The sequence below is a fragment of the Pyxicephalus adspersus genome, chromosome 2, assembly GCF_032062135.1.
Source record: "Pyxicephalus adspersus chromosome 2, UCB_Pads_2.0, whole genome shotgun sequence".
NCBI lineage: Eukaryota > Metazoa > Chordata > Amphibia > Anura > Pyxicephalidae > Pyxicephalus > Pyxicephalus adspersus.
In genome coordinates, this window is record NC_092859.1 from 80216433 (window position 1) to 80232328 (window position 15896).

Here is a 15896-nt window from a genome sequence, read left to right on the forward strand (position 1 = left end):
ACAGACCGCTCTCGCTTACATGTTCAGTAGGTGAGAATGGCCCGATTTGCAGCGAGATCGAATTTTAAAATTTCACTTACCCATCCCTAATTAGGATGTTTACATTGATCTACTTCATAACTATTATCCTCATTCCCCAAAACACACTTTTAATGCCCAGATAAGTGAATGGTCACATTCTTAAACATACTGCATTACATGTTTTTGGTGTTCTTGACTTCTAATATATGTATAGCAAAATCCTGGAAATCTTTTGTGATCAGCGGTGAAATAAAATGTTTTGGATAATGCTTCATGAGAAACTGGCAAGTGTTTGGCATATATATTTATATATGCCATATTTATATATATATATATATATATAGTTTGACAAGGTCTGGAAGACATGGGTACAGTATTTACACAACTGGGAAGTTATGATGGAGTGGAGGTGCTGGTGGGAACACCTCTCTTTTTTCTTTCTTTTTTTTTTTCTTTCAATTTTAACTTTTTGTTTTGGTGTTCAACCTCGCATCACCTAGAGGACATGTATTTCATGTGTTTCTTTTAAATGAACACAAGGCATATTTGATTGTTGGGTAGATTTTTATTTGTTAAACTTAATTATTGAAATAAAAATATAACTGAAAAAGGCATGTAAATCTCTATTAGTCACAAAGGAACATTTGCAATAATCTAAACTTGCACTCCTACTGTAAATTGTCATAGTGCAGCCTCACCTTATAAAGAATATTTGAATTTGCATGATCTGATGATTTTATATAATTTTTATGCTTTATTGATGTTTGTGCCTGTTTAACAAGTGGTTTAAAATACTTCCTAATTAGGTGACAGATGGATTTTTTGCCATGAATTACTCTCTCCTAACTTCATCACACGCATGCCTTCAAAAGTTCAAGAGTTTCCCCAACTTTCTGGATTGGTCTTCCTTGTTCTATTCGGCCTATTACTACTTTACTTAAAAGAACCCTCAAAACCCATTTTTCCTACCTGTCTTCTTCTGTTTTTTAAACCCTCACTATTTACCCACCATTCCATATCCCCCCTCCTACTGTATGCTACTTCCCCCATATCTTAGATTGTAAGCTCTTCTGGGTCCTCCCCTCCTTCTGTGTCACTGTCTGTGTCTGTCTGGCATTTGTAATCCATATTTAATGTACAGTGCTGCGTAATATGTTGGCACTATATAAATACTGTTTATTATTATTAATATTATTAAAAATAATAATAATAAGTGGTTCTAGGTATCACTATATTTTAACATTTGGAATACCGGTAACTAATAATTTTGAAGAATAACTTTCCCTTTTATAATTTATATGTAAATGTCCAGTGTGACCAGCAGGATGTGACAATGTAGAACACTTATTATAAAGGTACAATTAGCAGAGCAAAGACGTGTAGTTCTTTCATCAGTTCAAAAATATTTGAACATTGCCTGATCATTAATGGTCCTATTTTTTGAGGACTTTCTTTTACTAAAACAATCTGTCACAATAATAATGAAAATTTGAAATACCTCTGGAATGTTCAGGTCAACAAACAACAATAAGGCACAATGGACATAAAAGAAATGTTTAGTAGGGGAGAACATGTTTTTTTTACTTTCTCTCAGTCTCCAAAGTACTGTAATCTGTATTTCGGAAATTGATTATACCACTAACACTGTAGTCCTAAGCACACATTTCTGCGTATAAGATACTAGTATCAGGACCTCTTTTAACATATATGAAGTAAAGGAAACAGAATAGGGGATAGGGGTGCAAATTAGTTACAGGTCTGCTATGGGTCATTGCATAGGGATATAAGGGGCACAAAGAAAGACTTTTTAACTGAATCTTTAGTATTTTTTTTATTTATATAAGCAAAATGATTTACCAATATTAACCGTACCAGAGCATATGGTTACTTCACTGTTCTGAGATCCATGTACACCACTGACCTCTTTCTCCAACATAAAAAAAGTCTCCCAAATCTGCACAGGGAACAATATTCCTTATATTTTCCTCTGTTATTATAAATAAAATACAGGTACAGATTTACATGAGTGTTTTCTTTATTACCAAACTTTATTAGGGGAAGTTATGAATATCTGATGTGCAATATCTGTGTTGCTCTGAAGAAAGTCAATGTAGGCCAGATAGAGGCCATCTAAAAAAATATTTTGTAAGCTTAATTGCTTTTTGGTTTAGGTTTCCAAACCACTTATATACTGTGACTCCCACTCCCAGGCGTTTAAGTGAGGCTGCAGCCTGATTGTCACCATGGAGACCCCACCTCATTTCACACAGGGAAAGGACAAGAATGGTCAGAAGGAACTGGGGAGAGAAGAAAGAACGGACTGCGGATAGGAAATCATAATACAAAAGTGAACAAAAACAACATTCATTTAGGCAAAGGTAAACACAACTAATTTTGTGTAAGTGAAAGCAAGTAGTGAGATGGAATGTGCACGTATATATGTTGAATAAATCAGACACTTCATTCCGACATTGCAACCTAGAGAATACTGGATGATCTACACTGGACAAGGTGAGTTCCTGATACCCAATACTTGTACTGCTGTTTGTGATTTATTATTCTTATATAGTATGGCCACAGCTAATCCAGGACAGAAAAAGAAGTTGTATTTAATACAAAATGTGTTCTGATTAATTTTTTTTTTACACAAGTGAATTACCCACACATGGATCCAGCCAAACTCAGCACTTAGAGGTGATGTGACCCATTGATGGGTTGGTGCAGGTTATAACAATGTCTAGATTCCTATGCTTCTGTTTTCTGGATTCAGATATAAACCCAGAGATATTTAAACCACAGAAAGTTTAAATGCGATTAGCTGCTGTGAGACTGCACTGATACTTTATTAAATAAATGTGTCCATTGATTTTGTATAAACTATAAAAAACTATTACAATTTCCTATTAGAATTATACAAATATTGTCTATTTTATACAAAGGAGTATATTTATAAAGCAGTTAATCTGACATTCACTAAACATTCTCTAGTGGAGAATCGGTCACGTTCATTGAAAACACTTAAACCTGGAGGAGAAGAGAATGTTTAGTGAATGTCAGATTCACTACTTTATATATAGACCCCAAATTTTGTACCTATTTCTCCATTATATAAAATGATTATTCCCGACAACTGGAAAATATGCAAAAAGGATGTTGTATAGCTAGTTTTGCAGAAGGAAAACATTTGGTTGTCTTAATAAATTGCAGTTTTGCAATTTATTTTGCTGTTATATACACAGTCACAAAACAATCAGTGCTGTTGCGTGTCTAGTTTACCAGAGTAGCCATGTTATTTAGGATCACATTGCATTACTTACATACTTTTATTTGTGAGAATTGCTGTTTTGGGAGTCTATAACCTGTCATTTCTAGAATACAAATGTATTACAGACATTGTAATGTTTTGTCACTGGCATAACAGCTTTGGTGCTAGTTAGTTTTTAGGTCATTCTACATAGCAATTTGTGTATGACTGTGCAGAAGATGTGTGTAGCTATTTATTTTTTCAGATAAATATGCCACTTAAGTCTGAGGAGATACAAAACATACAATATGGAAAAAAGCATTATTTAAGTATGGTTTTGTGAGCTCGGATTATGATTTTCGTTAATTTGCATAATAGTGCAGGGATTTGTGTTTTTCTGACAAGATTGTCAAAATAGGCTTATCATACTGTATCACAGTGGTCTAAAAGGAAAAAAACACAAATACAAACAACACTGAATACAATACACAAAACTATGTAAAAAACACTCATCCAAAAACAGTTTTGTTTGCATATGTAGTCCATTGGCAATCCATCCAACTCCCCATATAAAACAGTTTTGAGATACATTGATACGACCATAAATTTGTTTATTTTTTTTTCTCCATCCCCAACTTTACACTTGTGTTGTCGACCTTTAAACATTTTTGGAGATACAATTTAACCATTAAAGAATACTAAGGTCCCCAATATAAACCTCCTACATAAGATCACTTCAACACTACAAACTGTATTCCCCTTTCAAGTATTGAATAATTTGGAATTAGCCTTACATCTTGTTATAACAAAATGGGTCTTATTTATTAAAGCTCTACAAGACTGGAGAACATAGATCATGGGAGAACCTGGGCGATCCATCAATCCTGGAATAGGTTTGGTCCAGGATTGAAAACATTTGCCAAAAAATAGCAAATGATTAAGGAATCCATTCCAGACTTGGGACTATTACAATATGGAAGTGTGACACTGATTCAGAGCCAGCGCTCACTGGCAAATCTCAATATGACATATTATATTATTATTACGGTCTATATTAGGGAAAATTCTTCTTCTTGAGCAGTTGATAGTAGTTGGCAAATTTTACCTCAATACTCACCAGGACAAAACAATGATTTCATTTCAACACTGGAGACATAGGTAGCAATAAAAACCTAGAAGTTGTTCTGATTCTTCAACACTGTATCCTCAAGGAAATAAAAAATAGATACACTTTATTCCTTTAGTGCATAAAAACATAGCAAAACTCCAAGGTGATCAGGTAATAAGATATAAACCCACTGTTACAGTTATCATAAATGAAAGAATACATCATTGACAAAAACATTTTATATTGTTGTTTATGGTAAGCATCATTGTCAGAATAAACATATACACATATATGCATTGCATACACAGAGTTCTATCCAAATCACATTTATTGATTGCTGCCCATTAAAAATCTTTTTTTTTAATTTTTTTTGGGGGGGTGGGTGGTAGTATAACAATAAAGCTGCATTTTCATAGTAATGCTTTTTAACAATGCTTTTTCCCCTACCTTACTCTATGCCCTGTTCTCATTGCTGCTAAATGTTGTTGGTATGCTAGAGAACATCTGGCAAATGAAGCATCCCAGCCGTATCTCAATGGACAGCCTAACTCTTCATCTTCTTCTCTTTAAAAGTATTTTCCAGGTAAGAAAATCCAGCTACTATTTGAATAAAGTTGTAAAACAAATGATGAATAATGCCTAACTCCAGCCAAATATGTTTAGGAAAGAGTTAGAACCCTTTAGAATCCTTTTTTTGTGGTCACTCATTTCTTTTATGTGTTAAACCCTGTGCTTTGCATTTCCATTTAAACCTGTCCATTTCCATTTCCATTTCCATTTCCATTTAAAAAAGTGATTTATGCATGATTTTTTTTTTCAAAGTAATACATTGGTGTGTGCACAAGTCATAATGAAACCAATTCTTTTTCTGATGTTCAAGCATCTTACTTTATTTGAACATGCAGCAAAATACAAAAACTATTGGTTTGGTATGACCCAGACTTAAGTCAGTGCTGCTTATCCTGTATACTTTCCATCAGGGGTGCCAAACAGGTGGATTGCGATCTACCGGTAGGTCGCAAAGGCAATGCGAGTAGATCGTGGAGCCTTGTCTTTCAAAATAAACTCTACCACGCACAGGAGGTATTAAGTCCAAGATTTTATTGTTGGTAGATCATTTGGACTGGTCATTTTAAAAGTAGCACGCATGCCAAAAAAGTGTGGGCACCCCTGCTCTTCATTAATGTTGTTTTGCTTGATCTAAAAATGTAGTGGGTCTACAATGTAATCCTGTGTAAGAATCCTATTATCACAGCTTGATTATTCATTTCTTTTTAGCATTACTGAGCTTCTCTAATGCATGCAGATAGAACAACACTTCTCAACTTTCACTCTCTTTAAGTGTTGTCAGCTTCCATCAGCAGATTGTAGACTGATATCAGATTGGAGCTTTTTTCATTTCTCAATTTGAGAACAGCAGGAGAGGCTGGATAAGACTATACTATATTTGCTGATTATGACAAAAACTCACCCATTCCAATGATTTAGTTCTGTTCAAATGCTTAAAGATCACAACAAAAACCCTAATGCTAGGTTCAGACTGTTGGCGGAAACAGATATTACTATATGACTGGCATTTTGCCAGCTGCTCAGCTGCCCACACTGCACATTTTAAAACTCTACAGCTGGTGGTAGTGGCTTAATTATATCCCTGTGAATGGCTACCCAAAGAAGCAGTTCAGAGGTGTAAGTGTAATTCGAACCACAACTTCATCATCACTATTAGTCCGAACATAGCCCTAAGTCAGGTTTAGTTTTTATTATACTTGGAGATACCTGGAGTTTGTAAATATTAGGAAGAGAGCTAATTTTTCAGTGCCTCCACTGTGAAGATAAATTTATCCACAATGCCTATAGTTGCAGAGGTGAATTGGGGCGAGTGATTTTACTGGCTAATGAGAATAAATCTATACCTAAGTACATAAGTAAATACTTTAGTTTGCATAATCTCTGCACAGGTTCACTTTAAATTTATCATACATATTGAATGGGTTCTGGAAGACTTCCATTTTACAAAGTTTTTGTAACCCTGAAGACATTGAACAAGCACTGTGCTCACCAATTATAATTTTGTAGCCAGCTTTATAAAGATTTTTAAAGTACTGTGTCAATATTGTGTGCAGCATGCTGTAATTCTTAGGTCATATTTAGGAAATTTGAATTTGCTGCAATTTACTTTTCAACCGTTTGACTAAAATCACAAGGTAGAGTACACAGACATTAATCACTAGAATACCCATTTTATATGAGCCCTTCATGTCTGAGCAAGTGCTTGCCTCTTCCTTTCTAGATTGTATGGAATTTGGAGTGCGCTGAAAAAAATATTGGATCCGTTGCACTTTTTACAGAGTGGCCTGCTTTTCCTGAAGGTTTCAATCCTGATTGTTATTTTATAATGTATCATCCAATCAATAACCAGGTGAGTGGCAGAAATGTTGGTGTACTTTTTGCTGCATTATGTCTGCTATTTTGCACCTTGAAAAGTGCTCTGTATAAATATAAATATAATTTGATAATACAAATTTTGCTTATTTGCTGACACTAATTAAAGCAGAACTCGGGGCATAACATAACCATGATGCTAACCATTTGGATACATGTGCATAGTACACATGGTTTGCTAGCTAATCATTACTTTCCCTGTAGCAAATCATTACTTTGCCTTGTTTTTCTGTATTACACCTGTCAAACCTGCTGATTTACCAAATGTAGCAAACTACAGTCACCTGTAAGAAACATCTAATATTGTCTTTTATGTTACTGCTCAAGCACTAGGCCACTGTTTTATGCAAATCTAAACATCTGCAAAGGTTGAATATGCTTCCCGTCTGCCTGCTGCCCCTACTTTATGGCCCATTGATATGATAGGAGGCATGGTCAAACCTGAGATGTACAAAATACAGTGTTCAGGATTTCCTTGAGACTTGTGCAGTTGTATGTGTCTCTCATTCATTCAGAAGACATGCACTACTGACCCTTGGAGACAATATTTTCTATGTTTACCAAGTCAACTGTTTTTTTTTTAATAGGGGGAGTTGGAAAGCAAGGATAGAGTATAAGCAGAAGAGGTCTAAAATTTTAGTAAAATAAACTTTGAGTCACTCTCTACATAGACACCTTGAATGCTTTAGTTTTACTCCAGTATAGTACGCCACACAATTTTTTATGGAAAAGTATCTTTTCAAAAACCTACATTTGTGTTGCTGAATTGACAACATTTTGAGCTGGTTGGTTTTTGTTATAGTTCTTACCTATATAACACAATAACACATTATAATTATATTTACACATAAATCGCAGTAAGCATAGTTATAACCCTGTTAACAGGCTATTTATTGGCATATGTAAACTTTGCAGGTGATTTTTTCTAGAATATCAAAAACCTCAAGACTGCCCTGTAGACTCTTGATTGACACCAATCACATGCACTTCAATAATAACACTGCTAAAATCAGGGTAATGTCCCATCCAGGCAGAATCACCACCTGCACTTGATGGTATTTACCTACAATGCCAATACTGTGTATGTTGTAATATGGAATACATAAAAACACGACTCAAATTCAGCAATATCCTACCTTGGTCTTTTTATGTGAGCCAACCACATATAGTTTAGTCTAATGGTTGGCTTGGTTGGCCTTTACAGCTAGATTCATCCTGTAAGGTTTTGCTATCGATATAAATTACATATACACAAACTGAATTATTAGTATCATGTATTCCTATGTTAACATTTGCAAGTGCTCGCTTTATTATTCAACTAACTACATATATGTAACATACATAATTTTTCTTTTTCTCTTTGTAGATCACGCTACAAGCATCTGCTGTTCAACAAGTTTATAATACTTATACTTCATTAAATAATCTTGAAGAGAAGCACACATATAATGTCACTATTAAATCCATGAAAGATGGCAATACTTTAAGTGTTAGATCATTTTTAACAAGTAGGTATACACACACCGACAGATGTCATAACATGTTATCTTGGTTTATTATACTTCAAATGCTCTAGGCAGAACTGTACTGGAGAATGGTTACGTCATATTAGATAGAGGTGAAGAAAAATGTATGCAATTTCTTTACACTATGTAAGCAATGTAAGAGGGTGAAAGAAAAAACAATGGCTTGAAATTTTTGTTGAATATAAGATTGTTCACTAATATACAGACTTTTCTTGAACATTTTATTACCATAATAGGGGCAATAAAAACCAAATGAAAATACCATGTTGTTTTCTAAAGCACCAAGTACCATAAATAATTTTTTTAGAAATAAATAACTTTTTACATTTGTTTACATTACAAAAATGGCCATCTCTCCAGTCAAAGGTTCATGTTTATTATTAAACATTATTATTATTATTTATTATTATTATTATTATTATTATTATTAATAAACAGGATTTATATAGTGCCAACATAATACGAAGTGCTGTACATTAAATAGGGGTTGCAAATGACAGACTAATACAGACAGTGATCACAGTTTTGGTAGGCATTGGCTTCACATATCGCAGAGTACCCTATTCTCCCTCAGTAACATAAAGACGGGCCCCAATAAGTTCACAGATAGACTACCCACTTCTTTTGTTACACTGCATTAATACAAATCCATAATTATACATTAATATTATCTGTGGCAGTTGGAAAGACCCAGGAAAACAAGGGGTAGAAATAAATAGCCAGTAACTACATAAAGTTTTATACAAACTTGTCAATAAATTAAGCCATTTATTTTCACATCACTGTTTTTATTAACCTGAGAGTGCAATTATAGGTTTGTGTCCCATTAATATCTAACCTAATGTTATTCTTTTTTTTTTATAGACACATTTGCAGTTTCTGATATTAAGATTGTTGTGACAAGTACCTCTGTATCGTTCTCATGGAACAAACTTAGTGGTGACATTACTGTTTCTATCATGATGAACAATTCCTCTGGAAATATGTTGAAGAAACATAATTATTATGAATGGAAGAACCTGATACCTGGATGTCTTTACACCTTCATATTTACTTTGAAACAGCATCATATTAGTTATATTAATGTGACTCAAAATATTGACATTTCTGTTATGACAGGTAATTGAGTTTTTGATTTCCTATAAAAAATGTGGACAAGTTGTTGATATGTACAAATCATAGGAAGATTTCACTAGTTTATTTAGAAGTATGTGTACAGGTAAATTCTAAGTACAGTTTAATTCAGTATTGTTATCTGTCCAGGAAGATATTGGGGGGGGCTTTAGACAAAATAAAGTATCTTTTTATGATTATTATATATACTATATATATATATATATATATATATACTTTACTGGTAGTGCTGAGAAACTGTGCTTCTCTTTTACAATGATTCTTGACATTTGCAGCTAAAATAGTCTGAACATATACAGGGTTCAAAGCTATTTATGTGTTTTCACAGGATTATGTTCTGAAGGCTGGACGGCATTTAAAAACAGTTGCTATAAGCTAAGCTTGGATAGAAACCCTTGGCAGAGAGCTGAACTTAGCTGTAAAGCGCTATACCCTGGTGCCCATCTTGTGAACGTTCACTCACAAGATGAACAGCTTTTTTTAAGTCATTTGCTGCATATAAAAAATGAAATTATTTTACTATGGAGTGGTCTTTCTGATTATAAGGTATGTGCCCATTCTTCTAATACTGAAAAGAATTTAAAATACATACCTCTATATATGTAGCTGATATTTTACCTTTTAGTATATATAACTGGGAGTCTGCTTTCACAAAATGTATCTCTGGAACTGGTTATTTTGGAAGTCACTGTGAAGTGACTGACCTCCTTGCAATTTTAATTTTAACATTTTTTTTAGTTGAAAAATTGAGGGCTATTTTGTTTTTATGTAATTTAGCCAATATTCATCTCAGGAAAAGGATAACAATACTATTAAGATTTTATGAGATCTCTTCAGCCTAATTCTCCCTCCCTCATGCTTTTTTTTCCTATGTGCATGTAAGGTGTTGGTGTTCTAAAGGTGCAGTGGATCATTTTTTTTCTTGAGCTCCAATCTTGAAACACCTGTATCAACCTGCATCTATGGACCCCTTGGCTACAATTCTGAGTTTGTATTTCTGGAGTTTAGTGAATAATACTGAATTATAGCATGTTATAGGGCATTTAAAAGGATAGTAACACAGACATGGGTTCCTCCCCACTTTGCATGATGCACAAACAAAATTAAAAAAAACAAAAAAAAAATTAATACACTGCACATTAGTAATTTAAAGTACATCATGGGCCTAATTTATTACATTTTCCAAGACTGGAAAAAATAGATTTTCATAAGTGAACTTGGACGATTCAGCAAACCTGGAATAGATGAGGTCCATGATTGAAAACATTTACCAACAAATTGCGATTGATTTTTAGGAAATCCATTCTAGGTTTGCTGGATCACCCGGGTTTACCCATGAAAGTCTATCTTCTGGTGTGTTTTAAAGATTTTTAAATGCTCTTTAGAGCATGAAAAATAAAAGTAATTTGTTTTTAAAACTGAAGAACTTTTCATAGCATAATGAAGTTAATATTAGGAAGGGCTTTTCTTAGTAAATAGTGAATATTAATGTGTGTATGTTTTACTTGTTTTTATAGGCTGAAGGTGAATTAGTATGGACCGATGGATCTTTGTATGATTTAGACACATCTGAAGTTCCATTGTTGTCAAGCTTACCTGAAAATGAGACAGATTGTTACGCTTTGCAACAAAATGCAACTGGTCCAAACTTTTTTTACACAGCGTTTTTTTGCCATATGGATTTACCATACCTTTGTGAATATGAATGTGAGTAGTGTTCTGTGGAACATTTAATGATTTATTTGCTAGTTAGCAAGTATTTAAACATTCTTAAATGTGGAAATCACATAAAACATTTCCTTCAGGAAAAAGACCCCTAAATTCTGTATGCATTTAGATATAGTACACTATAGACCCTGTGACCAGTTTGTATTATTAGCACATAATTATCAAGGGCTTTGATGAGTAACTTTGGATGGATCTAGTTAAAATATAAATAAAGAAAATGACCTGGATATCACTATACAAATTTTCCTCCAGTATATAAAACATTTGCACTTTATGTATCAGTTAGTGTATTATTTATATATACTGATTCAGTATGTATTAGTCATTACATTACATTTTCTAATACTTTGTTTTAAGATAAATAAAATATGTTGTAATAATGTTAGAGATTTGTACCACAGGGAGCTAGGTTATGTCTTAAGCTAAAAAAAGTCCTACCTACCATGGAATGGAAAGCAAAAATAAATCTAAATATAAAAGTGTTCACTTCCCTTCTTTAAACTGTTCCTTTTCATTTACAGTTCCAGATGTTCCGGAAAACTTTACATATTTAGTAAAATCTATTACAGAAAGTAAAGTATTACTTTATTTGGACAATTTACCTTACTATTCTCCCAAAGGCTATTACCCTTTCATTAAATATTATTCAGACCACAAATATAAGTATCTTGAACGAGTGAACCCTAATTCTACATACATATCCTTGCAAAGATTGAGCCCAGCACAAAGATATCATGTTATTCTAATCATGAAGGACAACAAAGGATCACAGCATAATTTGAGTCCAGTTATTCCAGTACAGACAAGTAAGTGTATATTCATATTATGTATTGCTGAAAAAGTTGAATGTTTAAATATATTGATGTTGGCTGGTCAACTGTATGCATGTTACCTTGACCTGATTACATATTGAACCTGATTTAATAAAGCTTGGTGATCCAGCAAACCTAAAATGGGTTTCTTCAAAGTAATTTGTTAGCAAATGTTTTGAAACCTGCACCAGATCCATTCCAGGTTTGCTGGATCGCCCAGCTTCAGTGATAAAAATGTATCCTATCCAATATTGGAGAGCTTTAATAAATCAGGCCCATGGTCCTGAAACCACCAAGAGGGGATAATTTCCTATAGGAATTAGTTTCATATTTACAGTTTTACAATATGAAAGCGCATGATTTTTCTGGGTCCTCTCCATACTCTTGTGGATAAGATACTTACATGATATAGCTATATGCTGTCTGACAAATCATTGTTTTACATAGAAACATGAATGCAGAGGTGTCCTCAGCACATTTATTTTGGGGGATCTTACAACTGTCCTTAAACCTGAACATAGGATCACTGCAAACCTTTTTAAATATTTTAAAACAATTTTATCATAGAGATCATATATGCTAAATTACTGTCAGTGGGAAAAATAATATCTATCTATATTGTATAGGTCAGAGTAGTAGTTCTCCATCATTGATGTAAGTGGAAGAAATAGGCCAGTTAAAGACAAGAAAAGGGCCTCAGCTTTGGGACCTCTGTATTAGCCCTTAATCACTGAAAAAAGTGTTTTTAGTTGCAGCCTTGGTCCCCACTAAAGAGAAAATGCTTATGGAAAGTAAGGAAAAGTCTTTCCAACAGGGTAGATTAGAGGTTTACCACTACAATACTAGCAAAAGTGTAGGCTTGAGTATGGATTTATTTTAATATTTGACATCTCCTACTAACTTCTAGAATGTAAGCATGAAGAATAGTTTTGAATTTTCTCTTCACATAGGAATTTAGTGTTGACATGAATAAATCTAAAATACCTAGATAACTGTGGTTAATTATTTAAACTTATTTGAAAAAGGGGATGATATTTTATTGCACATCCCATTTTGCCTTTAAAATACTGCTTTACACTTTGTAACTAAGCCTTGGTGATTAGGTGGTAAGATAAAGCAAGACTTTGGGGTAGAATTATTGTTGATAATTTACAAATGCCTTACTTCAAATTGAAGCATCATGAATCATCACAGATACATTAGCAGAAGCTTTGGAATGTTTAATTTTAAATAATATTAAGAGCTGTTGATAGTTCCTATCATTTTCTCTTGCTGTTTTTTTAGGGCCTTTGTATCCTAAAAATCTAAAAGCCATAAAAGTATCTTCATCAAGCTTAACTTTAAAATGGGATTCACCAGACTCATTCAATCAGCATTCGTGCGGATATAAACTGACAGTCATTGATGTGAAAGAAAACATACTTTTGACTTCAATGGAAGAAAAAAACAGAAATTCAACTACCATTGCAAACCTAAGACCATATCACCAGTACAGGATGTTCATACAAACTGTGGGAGAAAGTGGCATACTGAGCTCAGTGGAAAATATTGTGACTTTAGTGACAGGTACACTTTGTATATTGTGGTATACTTTAAAAATAGACTGCTGGATACATGTTAAAAATATACCAATTCTAATACTTGACAATCCCTCAAACATTCCCTAATAGAGAACAAAGTACTGCCATTGAAAAACATGAACCTGAAAGATTCTTCACCAGGGAATGTTTGAGGGAATATCAGATTCCCTGCTTTTAAATATGATCCCAATATCTCAGGTACTTTGCCTCTAATGACTAATCTACAAACACCTGATTGTTAGAAATGTCTTGATGTATTTTGACTGTATAGTTGCTGGTATAAACTAGCGCCTTCACATTCCATTTTTCAGGAGAACAATGAAAAGAACCATGTTTATAATAAGCTTGTATAGTAGTACTTATGTATTGTTGCTAGCATACAAACATAATACACATTGCATCTATTATTGCTTCTTCAGAGATTAGTCCACCCCAAAGAGTCTTCATTAAACCAGATGACGTCCAGGAAGATACAGTGATCATCCACTGGGAACCTCCACAAGAAACCCATTTGGTCTATATCGAGGTTAAACCTATTGCCGATAGTTTGGAACTACTTTCCTACTTTGTGCATGATAACAACACTTTTGTTATTGAATCATTGGTAGCTGGAATGACCTATGAAATAGGACTTTCTGCAGTGCTCAATGGAAATATGAGTGAAATGATCACCATTCAGCAAACATTACGTATGTATTTTTCATATTTAGCATACACTTACATTACATGTCAGCATTAAGCACTGGGGAGTAAAAGTACAATGGGCATTTTCAGTAAGAAAAAAGGTAATTTATTGTGAAAATCAGTTAAAAGTCAGCACGGAATTATAAATAGACAAGGAAGTGTGAGAGCTTGATTTAAGATGAACATTTGTTTTTTTTAGCACATTATCTTTTTTTATATTTGTTTTTATATAGTGCTAACCTTATTTTAACAGGGCCTAAACCAGTTACACTTGTGGTCCCATATGAACAGAGTACACATACAGTGGTTTTGTTTGTCCAGGTGCCAACCGTGGGAGTATTTGATGGCATATTTATATTGATCACCAATGACCCTCAGAGAAATATGTCTTTTCCACCTCTGGCTCATGGTACCTATGCAATTGATCAGCTCACTCCAGGCACACAATACGAATTCCATATTTATACTAAAAGCAAGAATATGCTAAGCACTCCATACAAGATGTCATCTGTCAAAACATGTAAGTACAACCAATGAATTTCAGCTCCTGCCTCCTAAAATTATTTCACAAATAATTATATAAATATATATATATATATATATATATATATATATATATATATATATATATTTTGTATGTATGCTGCAGAACGAGAAATATTTATTTACAGTATATTACGGGTGTGCATAATCAATTTGAAAACAATGTTTAATATTCAAATGGTTATTTTTTTTAATGTAGGTTTGGCAAGTCCATCTAATGTACATGAAGGTAAAGTCACGGATACTTCCATCCAAGTGATTTGGGACAGAGCAGAAGGAGATTTTCAGCAGTATGAAATATTTTGCACAAACTGCTCAGAGACATTCGTGGTAAGTGGAAATGGTACTTAAGGCTTATATATACAGAATAAAATAAAATAATTTTGACAGTTGGTTGTAAAAAAAAGTCCCTCCAATTTATTCAATTATAATAAATGATTTAAAAATACTAAAAGATTCAGTAATAAAATTAATATAAAATTCTGACATAAAAAAAATCATTGTGACAAAAATATAAACATACAATACTAGAACATTTATAATGCCTAACCTCTCATTACACTCCACTCATACACTACCAATACAAAATGGATCTGTTAATCCTTCTGCAGTAGAGGCCGGGAAACTCCGGCCTATAGGCCAGATACGGCCTAGCCAGTAGTCTCTTCCGGCCTAACGCCCCCCAGGGAATCCTTACTGATGTTTGCATTGGGCACACACCCCCCACAGGACGTGCCTGCTTCAATGCAGTGACTTCGGCCCCGCGCGTGCTCACAGCACACGTGGCTGTTTGATACCCAGGACCGGATGCAGGACTCTTTCCCCAGGACTCTATTAATCACCACAAGAAAACCCCAACCTTCCATTTGATGTTAGTATCATTGACCCCTATCATCATCACTCACTAACCCCATTGGGAGTCATTCCCCACAGGCGTTGGTACTGTTGCTGTTGCTGAACTCCTCATCATTACAACCTGATATTATATCTGTTTGAATTTTTAAATAAAAAACCTTTCCTTGGACACCTTGTTTGTTCTGGCCTAGTGTGCCTTCTTAACCTCCTGAAGCTGCC

At 33.9% G+C, this 15896-nt stretch overlaps 1 protein-coding gene across 1 annotated transcript in view; it reads left to right on the plus strand.

The window, feature by feature from the left end:
* Positions 1-2327: 2327 nt before the first annotated feature.
* Positions 2328-15896, plus strand: part of PTPRQ (protein tyrosine phosphatase receptor type Q) — a gene marked incomplete at its 3' end in the record, with an annotated part of 149680 nt that continues 136111 nt past the window's right edge. The window contains 12 exon segments of the mRNA XM_072401206.1: positions 2328-2532; positions 4871-4956; positions 6664-6792; positions 8182-8323; positions 9206-9460; positions 9804-10021; positions 10993-11182; positions 11725-12009; positions 13300-13581; positions 14015-14284; positions 14533-14799; positions 15022-15152. Of these exon segments, the coding sequence (XP_072257307.1) occupies positions 2514-2532; positions 4871-4956; positions 6664-6792; positions 8182-8323; positions 9206-9460; positions 9804-10021; positions 10993-11182; positions 11725-12009; positions 13300-13581; positions 14015-14284; positions 14533-14799; positions 15022-15152 (2274 nt within the window).